This window comes from Ambystoma mexicanum, chromosome 8 (genome assembly GCF_040938575.1).
Source record: "Ambystoma mexicanum isolate Mex_15411 chromosome 8, UKY_AmexF1_1, whole genome shotgun sequence".
Classification (NCBI taxonomy): Eukaryota; Metazoa; Chordata; class Amphibia; order Caudata; family Ambystomatidae; genus Ambystoma; species Ambystoma mexicanum.
This window is the reverse complement of record NC_090929.1, coordinates 841757995-841774543: the sequence shown is the minus strand read 5'-3', so window position 1 is coordinate 841774543 and position 16549 is coordinate 841757995. Positions and strand designations below refer to the sequence as shown.

Here is a 16549-nt window from a genome sequence, read left to right as displayed (position 1 = left end):
CAAAAAGCAGGCAGAGTCCTTAGGGAATCATTTTAAATGCTGCCTGCCACAGTAACAATGCAGGCAGCGTTTATTTATTATTGTACGCTGGCTTTTGCCCTTTCCTGTTGCACTCTGCCATGGCAATGCTGAAAATTCAGTGGCAGGGACCGCCTACATGTAAGTCTACAGGTAACAGGTCCAGTCTGCCTAATTACTGGCTCATGCTGCACTTGGAATAATTCAGGAGGGTGACCTGGGGGCTGATGTCTGAGCATTTTGTGAGCTGAGCCATTGTATTCAAGACTGTAGCCTTTGCACCAGAAGAGAGGTTCTCTTGTGATCGCCATTTATAGCACTTGAAAGGGTTGTGCAGTTAACCAGGGTGCTGCGCTTAGTCAAGTCCATGAGGGCAACCAAGTTATGGATTCTAGGCGATTGTAGAATGTGTTCCACTACATGTAATGCAGATGTTGGCAGAATGCTGCCTTTACGGTTAAGTGGGATCTTGAATGTAGCCACTTAGTGATAGCTGGAAGCATGCAGAATTTTTCCACCATAATATATCAACCCAAATGTTTTAGAATGTTGCCGAAATGTACCAACTCCAGGCTTCATTTGATTATAACCAATGCATTTTCCTCTCACACTCCGCGGTTTTGGAATTAGCCAAAGGCGCGGCCACACTCCCACACACATCTGCCTTCTCATGTAACACTTTGCACAACAGTTCTGCCATAAGAATGTAGCTCCCTTTCACAACAAAACTTGAACTGTAGCTACACAATTAACTGACTAGCCTCCTCACACTGCTTTTGTGTAGAGGAAATGTCCTCCACCACTCTAAAGCAGCACCTGACGCTATAACACTGCATGCACTAATCACGCACGCAGTAATATGTCATTGAATTAGAAACATGGAGAACCCTATTGTTACTGCATGATTTCCTTATGCAGTAATGATAAATACTGCCATACTGTTTACTGCAGTTTCCCTCTCGCACTTTTTCTCCTCCCCCACTCTCCTGCATTTGTGCGATCTCAATGTCACCTGGCCTAGTAAGAACATTGTCCCTGTCTTCCCTCTGTTCCCCTCCCTTGCCTCGTCGCGCCTTGATACATTTATGTATAGGCACGTTATAAATGCCATATCATATCATATCGTGGGGGCCTGATTCATGGAACGTTTTCCTATGGGAATGCGCCATTATAGAACACTTCCATGAATCAGGCCATAGAGTTTTAAACATCACTTACTTTTAAAATAGCACATCATTATTAATTGAGATCAAATGGAATACATACTACATAGAGTACGTAGGGAGCGTGGGACGGGGTAAAAGGCCTCTATTGAGCCATGCAGTTCTTGCTATGTACCCATGCAATTGTAACTCTATAGGTGAGGTATTTAAATTGCAACCTTTTTCATATTAGCGCCAATTCTACTGTTAGTCCGCTAATCTGGCCCCGTATTATTTATTTTTCTTGTTGTATATCCTCCCGTTCATGACTTCATGCCCATATACTCACCGCTAACATGCACAGATGTCTGAGGTAGAAATGAATTCTGGTATTTGGTGAAACAGAGCAAGCCAACTCACAAGGCTGCTGGGACGGCGACGCCTGGGACTGCGACCTTCCACTGGCAGATGATAAATGAAACTTTTGCGCCATGCGACCAATCCGGGCTTGCGCTCCTGCATCCTGATGTTAAATGCAGTTGTGAATGCTTACATTTTTCTAATTTCCCGCGGCGGAAATGAATGAGCTTTTTTTCCCTCCAGCCCTCATTAAAGCAGAGGAAACATACCGCAGAAAGCCGTAAACGTCGGTCTCTTTTCAATGTGTATAATGAGGAGTATGCACAGCCAATTGAGGAGAAAATGCAGAGTGTAAACATGTTTGCAATGCTCTTACGTCGGTGGGCTCGGTCCGGATTGCTAGAAGCAAAGAAACAAGTGCTGAAGGTTTGTTCACTTCACTTGTGTTTGGCCCCTAGGGCCTCTGTGGTGTTCTTCCAGAGGCATTCCACCAAAGTGTGCCTGTACAATATAAGAAAGAAGAGAATGAGTGGTGAGCCAGTTTATGAGGGTGTAAAAAAAAGAGTGGGACTTATACCAGGGACAAAACAAAACGAAAATGATGGTTAAGGTGAGTCGGTCTCCGATAGGAAACCTGAAAAAATGAATTGCTAATAACTTTTGGCTCATGCAACGGATTTAGATGAAATTCTGAGGACAATTAGGGACGCCCATACCCCTCTGCCCCCACCCCCACTCCCATCCACCCCTTTCCCCTAGACTGCAAAGTTTGGTAAAGATATGTTAAAAAATAATTAAGAAAAAAACAAAACAACATTGCGGCCTACTCATTTTCCCACAGACAAAAAAGGTCAATTTTTGCTGCACCACACAGTCTAAACCGCTGGAGGAATTGGACCAGGTGCGAAACAACTTGGGCATGAAGCGTAGACTTTATTTATTTATTGGACATTTGTATGGTGCCTATACACAGGTGTTTCCAGGCACCACAAGACAAGATGGTGGGCGGAGGGTACATGGGAATCAAAAAAGTAGAACAACAAAAACTGTCATATTGGCCTTGTGACAATCCAACCGTGTAAGTGCATGACAAGGTGCTACGTGCTAGGGGGGGGGTAGAGGAAGAAGTGCAGGAGTGGGGTAACCCCGAGGGTGGGGGCAGGAAAGTGCTGGGTGGGCCAAGGTGGCAAGTGCAAGGGCAAGATGGGGGAAGGGAGGATGAGTGTGGTTGCCCACGGGCAAGTGCTGTGAAAGGATGCTGGGGGAATGCTAGTGGGTGGTCTGGCACCTGTATGACTCAGAAGGGACCAGAACCCAGTCGCAGCGGCAGAAGGGGAGTTACCACGGAAGGGGGAGAGGGAAGGAAGAGGAGAAAAAGAGAGTCTTGAGAAGTTTCCCAGAACTTGAGGCCTTTTTGTGGTTGGGGGTTATTCCGTCCAGTTTCCCCTTATCACCCCAAAAAATAGTTATATATTTGCCACAGTGCATTGCAGGATCATGGTTTTCAGAAATGAAAAAGCCGCCATAATTGTGTTTCCCGATGTGAGTGATAGCCAAAGGTATCTGAAAATGGAATACAGAAAATAGACAATAATAGGTAAAAAACAGGCAAATGGCACCAGTCTAGTGGGGAGGAGGTAAGAGGACATTGAAAGTTGGAGGGGGCCTAGGAACTGCGTTTGCAACACAAAGCTTTTTTCTAACCTCTGCTATGGGCAGAATAGCCAAGAATAACCGAGAATTCAGAGCATACTGCGTCACAGAAATAGCATGTGTTGTGGGGGAATGCGAGAGGGCGTCTTGTTGCAAAAGTACACATACCATAATGTCACTCAAATATATAAATCCTTATAGAACTATGTTAGGCAAAAGTGTACAATTGCGGCATTATTCCTCCCATCTTGACTGTGAGACTACAAATACAAGAATGCAATTCAGCAACGGCAAAGAAATTGTCTCAATCGTGCTAAACCTTCAAGGACTGAGAGTAGCATGGTTTAAAAAAAGAATAATGTGGATGCCATGTGTTATGAGATATTTAAAACTTTGAGAACTCAAAATGTTTTTAGGAAATGCGCAGTGAGATTACAATATTTGCCATGGCGCATTGTCTTTGGTTAAGCAGCGTTCTCCAAGCGGGACACCCTTTTCGGCACCATCATTTTGGCGCGGGCCGATTGTGCAGGCCCATTCCGCCGCAGCACCCATTTTGGTGTGCCCTTTTTGGTGCAAAAGCCATTTCGGCACCGTTATTTTGACACAAGGGATGTTTGGATGTGACTGACATTGCAGCCACGTCTAAATGCGCTCATACTAAATAAGATCACAGGACTGCACTACAACAAACCTCGGCACCTCCCACTTGCATTGCTTTTCTTTAAATTAAATTAAATTAGTTACATTAAAAAATAACATACACCCTTGAACTCTGGTCTGCCAGAGTTCATGGCCCAGCATTTAACCACTAGGGAACAATGGCCTGTGGCTTCATACTTACCCAATAATTTAATATGTTAAGTGATTAAGGCCAGGGTTCTCTGATAGCAGTGTGCAGTATAAATGTGATTTGTTTTTATTTCATTTTTTTTCTGTTTCATAAACATGCAGATGCTGTGTGTTATACGATATTTAAAACTAAGAAAACACCCAGCATTCAGGGCCGTGGACGGTCTGCCATCCATGCAGTAACCAGGAACAACCCTGCTTAGTTGTATAGCAAGGAACGATCCAGCCCTCTTAGGCTATGTTTCTCTAAGTGTTCTTATATGGCGTGGTCCATATATCAGGCAAAATGGCCTTAGTGGGCTGAGCCCTTCTTCACCTTGAAGCTAAGCAGGGTTCATCCCAGTTACTGCAGGGATAGGAAACCCACTGTTTCTCTAAAAATACTTATTTTCTATTTTTTATTATTAATTAGGAGACAACAAATGCCTGAATGCAATTCAGCAAAAGGCAACAAATTGCCTCAGAGTGCAAAACCTTCAAGGACTGACAGTAGCATGGTTTTAAAAAAGTTAATTATTCAGATGCACATTTGGTTGCCCATCCATGCAATAACCAGGACTGACCCTGCTTAATGTCAAAGCGAGGAAGGATCCAGCCACCTTATGTCATGTTTCTGCAAATGCTCATTGAAGGGATGTCCAATATATTAGGCAACATGGCCTTAGTGAGATGACCCCTTCCTCACTTTAAAGCTGGGGTTCATCCCTGTTACCGCAGGGATAGGAATCCCAGTGTTGCTGTAAAAATGCCTATTCTTTTAATTATTATTATTGATTGGGAGACTGCAATTAACAGAATGCAATTCAGCAAAAGGCACACATTGTCTCTGAGTGCAAAACCTTCAAGGTTTAAAAAAAGTAAATAATTCAGATGGCCATTTGGTCACCCATCTATGCAGTAACTGGGACTGACCCTGCTTAGCTTCAAAGCAAGAAAAGGGCAGGCCCATTACTCTAAGTGGTCTTGTAAGTTTCGCTCATTTATCAGACAAAACGGCCTGAGGAGGCTGGCCCCTTCCTCAATTTGACACTCAGCAGAGTCTGTCCTGGTTACTGCATGAATGGGAGATCTGAATGGCAATTGAGACACTGCCATTGGCCTTCTGCCATAGCCAGTGATTTTTCACCATCGACATCACTATAATAATAACAACAAATGTAACCACAGGTACCAAACTACACATACCGTGGTTTTCTGTAGTCTTTTGTAACCTTGGATATAGCTGATAGCGGAAAAACAGCTAAAAGAAATGATGCTTCCCTGCTCCCCCAGGCCATCACCAAGTGCCCGCCTCATCTGTGCCAGCTGCCCCCACTCCCCAGATGGCCTCCTCACCTCACCTCCCCTGCCGTCTCCCTTTCACCTCAGCGCACATGCTGCTTCTGTGACAGCGTTTGCCTTCAGATGTCGGCTATTTGCAGCTATAGCCAAGGCTACAGAAAGATTTGTGTTGCAAACTCGGTCCCTGGACCCCCTCCAACTCCTAGCCACTCCCCTGACCTCTACCCTGATGGCATTTGTATGTTTTTGACATGCAAATAGCTTTTTACTGTGCTTCATTTTCCCATAACCTCGGCTAGAGCTGTGAATATCTCCCACATCGAGAGAACAACAAGATGGCAGTCGTTTCATTTATGAAAACCATTGAAAGGTAGCCCAACTTACAGGGGTAGCCCTTAAGTAAACGGGTACCGCTCATTACGCTCACACCAGATTAAAGTTTATCCTTTAGGGAATTAAGGCCAAGAGTCTTATCTTGCAAGAATAATAAATGTAATCTTTACAGAAAATGAGGAGGGGGCAAAGAACTCTGCTCCTGAGCGGCATTCTGTCCATCACCGTTGCCAGCTCCTGCAGGCTGGTGGCAAGCAGGAGCCTTATATAAACTTTAATTGGATACTGGATACTGGCATGGCTCATCCAAAACTGTCCTTCTTCCCTTTCAAGGGATGCTGCAGTCTTCCTTCCTGCATGGCCGGGTTTCCATTTAGGACAAGTAACTTAGCATATTGTTTATCATCATTGTTTCTATATTATAAACATTTATATATAAAAAAAAATCCTCTCATACTCTCCATGCTTCAGTCAATATACTCATATTTTATCTGATCCAGTAATTCTCCTTAAAACCTCTTTTTCTCATACTTTTACATTGTGTTCATGAGCCCCAGCCTGCCTGGGTGTTTTGATGGACAGGAAACAGCTGCTAAGTAACGTGTTGGCCTGCCAGTGCTAGCAGAGCACCATGGCAATGCCAGTAGTCTATTTTTAGCACAGGCTGCATTCCTTTTGGCACAGAGCCTACTGCTCTGTATTGTGCTTTGAGAAAAACTAAGTACACATGTATTCAGGTAATAGTTATTTACACCTTATATTTAAATACTATCTTCATTTAGTGCATGCCTACGCTTGTCTGTATATTTGCATGAAAAAAGCTTTCTCAGTGCTCCAGTGCTTAGAGGAGTCTTGCCTAATTGTAAAGCGCTTGCCGGGTGCAGGACGACGCTATCTCCTCCCCAACACCATGATTCTGCAAAGCGCCATGGGAGATATAACTATAGTTTTTGGGGAAGGGGGCACCCATTTCTCCATCAAATTTTAAAATAACTAGGGCACAGAATATCCCTAATCCATGCATGGATCGCGATTCAATGCTTTGTGCCCAAGTTCTTTTGGACCTGGTCCAAATCCGTCCAGCGGTTTAGGCTGTGCACTTTGGCAAACATTGACCTATTTTGCCTATGGGAAAATGAATGGGAAGTAGGCCACACTTTTTGAAAAAAACATTTTTGGGACGCTTAATACATTTTTTTATTTCTTAACAAATCCTTACGAAACTTTGCAGTCTGGAGGGGCACGCACACTTTAGTAATTTCGGCCCAATCTATTACTGAATCGAAAGTTATTAGCAATTGAATTTTGAAGGGTTCCTAGGTGTCTCCGACTCACCTTAGCTATAGGGTGGCGATAAAATGTTCAGCAGCAAAAGATTTGTTCAGATTGCTGTGACTGTGTCAGTACGCATAACTGTGAGTGAGAACATGCATGAAGATTGTCCTTTATCTCAATAATGAGATAGAGGGACATGTCAGGTTAGACGTCCATTTTGTAAAAGCTCTGATCTTCATATTAACATATAATGTAAACAGGATTAGTGGTGCATTGTGAGAGCTCAATGTTGGGATACTATGGAGCACAAGGAATGAATCCAAAGGCTGATTGTGAACGTGCTGTGGACGTTTTAGTACTGGGGTTCAAACACAAGTACCAGAAAGAAGTGTTTTCGAAGAACTTTCTGGGTGTTTTATTTCTGTTACAAAAGTACATGATTCATCCTGGAACAAGGTACATTCTGAGAGTCCTCTAGTTGTCCTAGTACTTAGAGTACAGTGCATTATGCAAATCAAGATAGAATTTTTGTGAACGCTCTGTTGTTGCCTCAGTGTTGGGATAGTAATGCACGTTAGACTAGAGGTGCCTTGTGAGTGATCCAGCAATCTCTCAGTATGTGGACACAGTTACATGATACAAGCCACGAGAGAAGTATCCCTTGAGGGATCTGGGGATGTCTCACGACTTAGATACCAGATGCAACTCACAACAGAGGTGAGCTGCTTGAGCTATGTTGCCGTCACAGTAGTGGGAAAGCAGCGGTTCGTACAAGTCATGTTAAAAATGCATGTTGGGATATCTTGGATGTCTCAGTTCTTGGATACGAATGCACAATGCATGTCTTGATAGGGGTGCATGGTTGCAACCCTGTGCTTATCTTAGCACATGAAGTCTTATGTCAATGCAAGTCAGGATGTAAGTGTTTTTTGATTTCTTAGTTCTGCGATAATGGATATTGGATCAGGTCTATATGAAGAGGATTGTGAGATTTGTGTCATCAAAGGGACTAGTATAAGGCTTTATGTGTTCTTTACAGAATATTGAGTATGCTTCCTGATAACGTGAAGGAATCTGCTGCCCATGTAATGCTTCTTGAACCAGGGGCCAAGGACAAATTAAAATTCATTGAAGGAAACATTTATTGACATATCCAAGACTGGTGTATTTTTTTTTTGCACAGAGATGTATTATGTTTTCCGGGCAACCATCCCCAACTTGACCCTCCACACAGTCACTGGTGTACCTCTGGGAATGACAAGCAGTTTCTGGTGAAAATGCATGTTCTGCCTACAGAAGTCACTTTCTCCAAATGCCTGCAATGCACATTCCTCCTCTTTCTGCTTAATAGTGTACAGTGAAATTCTACCCACCAAATCAACATTTCAAACAAAGCAACCCATTGGCTGTCTAGTTAACAATGATTGCAGCCTTGCTCCACCGAGTTGCACAAGAATGTCCACACACTACAGTGCATTTCAATCACAGCACCCACTTATAGCATGTATACATAGCTAGCAATCCACTACTCGACTAACACAAATTCATCAGACATCATTGTAACAGAAAATGCTGGCAATTCTGGCAAGATTTTTTTTTTTCCAGCAGAGTACATGTCTGCTGGTAGGGGACACGGATCTCCCAGCAGGCCTGACCTGCCGGTAGCTCGGGCCACTGCCATGCCCTGCACCAGTATTACAGGAGCACGTGATTGCGGCAACCCATTCCCAGTCCTTTAGGACTCAGAGGGAATGGGAACTTACCGTTACTCTGCCATCCCTAGCATCCCGTTATAACTGGGATCTGGCGGCGGAGGTGGTAAGGTGGGTTTGCTGGTAGCCCGGTGAAATTACGGGTGGGTTACCAGCAAACACGTAATAAGGGCATTGTCTTTGGCGAGTTTGCGGTTACGTGATTTCAATTTCTGTCTCAAAAACATGCACAAAAAAGTTGGGCAGCAAAAGGGGATTATTGCATAGCAGGCTTCTGGCACTGGGAATCTATCCCAAAGGTTTTTCCCTTAGTGAAAACCAAGGTCTGATTGTACAGAATCTAGAATGTGACTTTAGGTAATTTTGAGGACCTTAAGTCAAGTTTTGAGAACAAACTAGAAAATATTGTGAATAGCGGGTGACATACCAGGTATTTATCTATTTACTATGTTATGCACATGGAAATGTGACTACAAATCTGATGGGTATTTCTAGGCAACAAGTCTTTTAGAGAGACACAAAAGGATAGTAATATCTTAATAATAGAATTACAGGCGGTTCAGACATTCTTTTAAGATACTGGAGTAAAATAATAATACACAAAGTGAAAGGACAACAGTGTAGATCTCCAAGGGCCTTACCTAGTAGCATTTAATAATGGGTCAGGTGATGGATAGCCCTGTTAATGGCATTCAGCCAACCAGCTGGCCTGTTATACTTTCAGAAATCTTCTCTTATATTGAGAAGTGAAGTCTCGGTGCCCCTGGGCAGAATGAAACGAGATTGGTGGTTGTGGAACAGAGGGTTGCCTTTGGTGTACATCTGCAACTTTCGATTGTCCTCCCTCGCAATAATTTTGACTTCCATTAGGAGATTTTATATATCTGAGAATCAAATAGTGTGTATGCAGGTGATGTATTGTTTATAACAGAGGGGCGATGATAGCTTTATTTAGTTGTTACAGCATAATGGCCAATTCCATTGACGAATTTCATATGTAAGTACGTTCTTATTGTTCTGCAGAATAAAAGTAAGGCTAAAGTGAATTTCTATTGTCTCTAATGTTAAAGTTGTAAAGGTGTATATGAATCGTGTCTTAACAATGCCAATTTCCAAATACAGAACTCTATTTTTCTTCTTCAGGGAATAACAGTCCGCATGCTCACTGCAATAGACCAGGATAAGGGACAGCCCAGAGGAATTGGATACACCATTGTTTCTGGTAAGACACACACAACGTGTTCACCCTTGTATGTCTCTATTGAGTTTCTGCCAGTGGGACAATACAGGCAAAGGCTGCATGGGTTAATCGCAGCCCGCCAGTACCGAAACAGAGTTAATTAATTCGAAGTGCTTAGCTACGGGAAGACTTCTGCTCACGATCCCTGTTCACATTTCCTGTAGAACAGGCAGATATGTCTGAGATCCGTTTCGTAATGAAACCTACCTGAGATATCAGGAGCAAATCAATTGAACTTAACAAGTCAATCATCTTCTCCAAGTATTTCCTCACACCTAGCAACATGATTGGGCTACAGCTGCTTCTTAGTTGCAGTCGTCCCTTCTATAGCCTTCTGTAGAAGTGTAGATTATGTGGACAATGGCCTTATCTTTAGAAAGGAAGGATATACACTATAACAGCCAACCAGTGGGGATTGGCAAGTTGAAAATCGTCTTGCATTTGATCCTACCTAGCACCTTCGCCTTTCAGAGAGGCGAAATGAAAGAAGTTTGGATTTTGTTCAAGTACTTTCATTATTAAATGGAATGGATCTGTATGCATAGTAGCAACACAGTCATCAAAGTGGATGATTGACGATATCTTGTCTTCGAACAAGAAAGTCGTTAGGTAATTTTTTTTATTTTTTTTGCTTGAAAGTGTTGAATAAATTAGGACTATGTTCCTTCATGCTAATGAACAAGTATTCACTCAAGAAGTATTCTTAAGCAAAATACAATCATCCATTGCCATACCGATTAAATGCCTTATTGCAAAGATGGTTGAATTGAAACATGTTTAACATTAGCATACATGAGCTCTATGTAAAAGTAAATGGTTTCTCTATAAGAATGTGAAAGTAGGTACCCACATTTTAGTGTTTTTTCTCGTGTGTTAAAAAGCATGTTGCAGCCAAAAAAGGTACATTCAGAGAGGCAGTCTCCCTTTGAACAAAATTTTGCCTGGGAATTGCATTGTTGTTTTCCTGTCTTCTTTTCAAGACAGAATGTTAAGAATGAAGTCAATGTCAGTAGTTATTGACAGCAGTCTAAACATTCTGATTGGCCGAGTGGAGGTCAATGACCATCTTCATGTGCTAATCCGATATCTTTTTTTTTTTCAACATCTGGACACGGTAAGGGTCAGAATAGTGTTTTCAAATGATGCCATGTCTCTATGCTCCTGTCCCCTAATCTGTGTTCATACCACTGGCAGTGCCCATTGTAACACCTTGTACCCACGGCATCAGTGCATCACAAAGAGAACCCACCACAGCACTTGCAAATACACTGAACAGCTATCTTAGGAATTCCAAGGAACTGCCCATGGCACAGGCGGCACATTGTGTTGGTCTAAGAGCTTCACTGCGGCATGACTCTCTACCAGTGCAGGTGAGCTTAACATTGTCCAAAAAACTGATACCACACTGAAGATTGATACATGAAGAGTGGTGTGAACGAATTAATTATTTTTGAAGTGGATGGACACATTCTTATTACCATGAAGGTGTAAAGGGGCGGGGGGGTCGTTTAGGGGCTATGCTGGCGTTCCTGGGTACTTCTCCTTGCTTTGGTAAGTGATCGAAGAATTTTGAGACACACAAGCTATCTCTCAAAACACACACACACACACACACACACACACACACACACACACACACACACACACACACACACGCGCCCCCCCGCCCCCCCAGCACCTTCTCTTAGGCGCATACATTTGCTTGAATGCTGGAAACCCATAATCCTAGCCAGTGTCTGCTGCCCAGCAGGAGAGCGCTATCACAGCGAACAATCATACCGAACACATGAAAGACTCCAATGATTAACCTGCTTTACAGTTTGAGCACGGCGGGCCTTTCATTCTACTGGAATTTAGGGAAATGTTTCTGAAACTATTGATTACTAGGGCTTCACTTCCTGCTGGCAGGCTTCCATTTCCACTGCTCATCTATCACAGATAACAGAGGCAGCATCTCCAGGGCCATCTTAAGCACTTTTGGGGTCTGGGGACCAAACACCTTTGGAGCCCCTCTCCAGCGAACCAAGGCATTTAGGGATCTAGAATATTTAATTGTGCACCCCCCCCTCGCACCCCTGATCACAACCCATGCATCACAGCGATCAAAATAGGCATGGGGAATTCACTTTCAGTCCCCTTACCTTCTTCATTCTTGCTGCAATCAGAATGACAAGTTAGTAGCATTTCAAGTGCAACATTAGCAGTCCATGACAAGGGTACTGGGGTTCTAGCATGGGTATAGGAAGCTTTTCATCAATAGCAGCCACAAGGAAGGTTTACCGGCCATAGCATAAATGCCGGACACAGATCGTATGAAGAAAGGTGCACATAATCCAGAATAGACAGAGGACTCAGACTAGCTGCCTCACAGAATTCAAAAGTGCTCAAGCATGGATACAGGAGACCAATTAGAAGCAATGTGAAAGCTGTACATACCATGCACAGATATACGCTGAAGATTACAAGGTACCAGGAGGTTTTCCATATCTAGAAAGACTGAGATTAGAAGATGGACATGGTTTTCATGTAGTGCTGCTGCTAAAGAGCAAAGAAGCAAGTGGCTCTGGTGTGCAATATCTCAATGCTCACTTTTATTATAAAAGAAGCAACATTATAGCCAGTGGCATCATGAGTGAGGGTTTTTTTGAAGATCAAACCCTTAGATAAAATAGCTCTGATAGACTGACAATGTTGATAGATTTATGCATTGGCAATTTTGACAGGTTAGGCAATTTAAGATTAAATGAGATGCACAATATCACACATTGGTTAAGAGGTGAAGCTGGGATGTGTGGCCACTCTGCAATGTTTGCACTGTACCACTTTATTTTTCAGTTCTTGTCATAAACTAAAATAATCCCATGTTATAGAAATGGCTTGGAAAGTACACACTTCACATAGCCCAACATGACCATTTTTAAAAAGAAGATGCTATAGAAGCATATTATGCAAAACGGGAAAGATTATAGCTTCAGTGTCTCCATCATCAAAGAAAGTATATAATAGCAGCATACTAATTGACGTGATCTTAAATGATGTAATCAGGGTTTCTCTTTTGTATTTTAAAGCTTTAGATATACCCAGAATACAGGTGTGCAAAACTATTTAGAAACATGCAGAACAACATTTGAATTGTTCAGAAAGCAACACATGTTCTGTGTAAAATAAGCAGACCTTAAAACACGCTTGCCAGTGGCCTGCAATATCTGGTCTGCTTTCTCCTGTCTACAACCCCTTCCACTAAAATAGCCTACATAAAAAGAAAGATCAGGTAATGGGCTGCACAATGCCACCAGCATGTGAGAAGGCAAACCTTTTCACAGAAGACAGCACAGTACTGTCAGTGATATAATATGATCTGTCCAGGATCACGGTATCATCTGCCAGCAAAGCCAGGATATAATCATGAACACTTTGGTTCCACAGTTTGAATTTGGATACCTAATCACCTCTCCTGATTAACACGTTATGCTCATAATTGGAGGTGGCAGCCTAGGTTTTACAACTCCCTATCTGAACAAACCACATTCTAGGCCTTCCTACTGATGCTATGTTAGTTTCCCTAGCATCCGCTATATGGTGCAGATCTCTTGGTAGTAATCTTATTATCTGTTAATTCCACAGATTTACTGTATTGTGCTCCTGAAGAAGGGACGAATTGTCCGAAACACGTTGAGCTGAATTATTATGTGAAAAAATATATTTGGAAGAAGAATTCAAGGACTATTTTATAATGGTTTTGTCTTTTACAAACAACTTGTGGAAAGTTAGCCCTTAATTGTTCTAAATGTTGTGCAAATACTTGCCTTAACAGAATGCAGGGCATGGGAGTATCCCTGTTATTGGGATCATTTTCTGTGTCGGGTATCTTAACTCTGTCTAGGGTTGTTGATTATGTCTTCACGTGTTGAGATATCTTCATTCTCACCCTGTATTGGGTAATAAATTCTCTCACCCTTGCTTTGGGTTTCTTTGTTCCTACCCTGATTCGAATAATTGTTTCTCTCACCCCTGCGTGGGGTATAGTCCTTTTTGCCCCGGGTTGGGTCGTGCTTATACTCTCCACCCTTCTCCTGGTTCCCTGGAACCACAGCCTTCCTTGCTCCTCATAGCAGATTTCCTCGAGAGAGGTGTTCTCTTCAACTGTGGTGGAACCACAGATCAGGTCCTTTGTGGGCTTCGGTGTCTCTTTGTCAATCCAGCTTCTTCCCGTCGGTGATCCACTGGTCCTCAGGGTAGCCTTCTTCTGGAACTGGCCGACCACTTCTGATACAATCCTGCCTCCTCTTCGGATGTGGATGAGTCTTGCTGGCACAGCACCATGTAGAAGGGAGAGAGCAGTCTTTCACAGATTTCTGTGTGTCCGTGCTCCACATGCAGGCTGCATGTGGCTGTTTCCTGTTTCCACTTTCTGCAAGGGGCTCTCCTCCTGCTGTACACTCTGTGGGATACATGATACCTTTCTTGCTTCCCTTCATATTTCAAGCTGTAACAAGATTGGACAATTCCTTGTTGCTGTGATTCATGTAATGATGGTGTCCTTAAAGGGTCAGAAACCCTACCAGTCATCACAAAAGAGGTCAGGTGCACCATTATCCATTGTAATGCCCATATTGCCAACAAACAAGTGGGACTCTGCAGAGCCTTCTGCAGACTCCAATCCCAAGTATATGACTCATTTGCCTCTCTCTTCTCACTGCTAACATTCAGCCCTAAGTCTCAACTTCCTCATCCATGAGTACCCACTTCATACACAGTCTCCGCACAGATAAGTGTTGGCTGATGCAAACATGGAGGTGTGCCCACTCACATGAGGACCTGAAAATCTATCTTTATGCAGGTTAACTCTCTCAAGTCTCTCGATGGAGCATAGAGCGAAACAGGAATTCTCCCTCAAACTCATCGACTCTCCCTCCAAACATCCACGCTAGCTTCAAGACACTCTGAACTCGCCTCTCCTAAACCTATGACTATCAACTCCATTTTCACAGATAATACTGAAGAAGTCCTATTTCAAATGATGAAGGCTAACCCCTCTTGTGTCCCATCAGACCATCTTTTTCCTTAGCCAGTCAAGCCTATTGCCCCTTTCTTGGCTTCTTACCTTGCTGAACTCTTCAACCTGTCCTTTCGACTCCACTCACTTTCCCTCTATTTTCGTCTAGAATTTCACTCAAACTTACCCCATTCTAAGAAACTCACTGCTTCCCTTGAAATTTCATATTGTATCTATTGTACATTATTTTGCAATCAAAAGAGCATTGTTTGTGCCTGTATGTAAATAAATAAATGAATACAATCATGCAGTGTGTTGGCATGACCATGTAGTCAATGTTCTGACCAATAGTTCACATGTCCATTGTGAAGTAGAATTTGTGGCTTACGACTGCGGTAGTACCCACTCCATTGTAGTCAAAATGTTGCTGGACAATTTCCAGTACTGCCTTACTAGGGGAAAGAAATGGCAGCCAGGAACTTCCCAGAATTGGTCTACTTTTGCCATAAACCGAGGAAATCCACAGTCTTCAACAAAAGAGTAGAGCAAGAAGTTTATTGCCAACGTTATTCCAAGGTAGCACTGTGTTGTCTGTCATGTGACTTGTGATATTGTTTTCATGCTCAAATGCTTCCACACACTTGCAATAGTTAATGGGGAATAATTGGTATGCTTCAGAGCTACAGTATTTTCAGGCGTAATTTTACAGACTGGTAGTGGTATCCCTCGTTTCTGATGGTTTGTGGAGGGATGTGGTGCGCTTCAGATTATTGTACTTCTTCCCATGTCTACCCGTGTCTGCATTATCATTCTGCAGAATAGGGGACTGCATAGATGTGGTACCCAACATTATCACTGCCTTGCCTCGGCACACCGAGTGTGCAAGTGGCCAGATTTGGTGGTTGGTTATTCTGTCTGAAGTACTGCAATAATGATTTGTGTTTTGGGCTAACATCAAACATGCTGGGCTTATCTGTGTGTGATGGTGCTGGTGGTGCTTGTGTTCTAGAGTCCATACAATTATGCGCTGCACTTTCTGATCTATAACAAAAGGACTGTTGCTTGAAGAGACTGCACACAAGCGAGGGTGAGCATCTATTACAGCCTCTGTTTTTATGATGTCATTTCCTCCTCAATATCCCGCTTTCCAGCAATGACTCCTGCTCCTGCCTCTACTCTGTTGGATCATATTATTTGTCTTGATCATCATCGATGTCATTTTCAGCATCATTAGTGTTTGAATTATGAATGGATGGGGACTGCATGCATTGAGCCCAGGAAATTATAATGTATTCCCAATATTCAACTCCAAAGTGCATTGTTCTTCACTGCTCTTCAGTAGACATGATCTGCACCCATTCCCCATGTTTCCCTGAGATAGTGGGAGGAACTGAAAGTGCAATCTCCTCCTTCGGTCTCCATTTTCATGACTGTAATGCAAAACCTGTATAGGTACTAATACTATCGGTGCCCTTACTCCTGAGCAACTTGTCAAGGGCGGCGGAATGTGAATTGGATGGATGAAGCCTTCAATTTACTACATGTAATTCTGCCATTCCTAGTGCACACATCAATGGCTGCTACCAAAGTCAAAATTCCACTAGCAGCATGTTTCCCCTGCCTCCAACTTGTTTGGGTGCTGACATGCTGTCCCAAAAGTGTGTTCACTGACTGAATATTGTAACAC

General features: G+C 42.9%; 1 protein-coding gene across 1 annotated transcript in view; it reads left to right on the top strand.

The window, feature by feature from the left end:
* CDH23 (cadherin related 23) overlaps window positions 1-16549 on the top strand; it is a 3939560-nt gene that overhangs the window by 1586595 nt on the left and 2336416 nt on the right. Inside the window, exon 9 of the mRNA XM_069610726.1 lies at window positions 9770-9848. Within this exon, the coding sequence (XP_069466827.1) occupies window positions 9770-9848 (79 nt within the window). The remainder of the gene's footprint in view (window positions 1-9769; window positions 9849-16549) is intronic.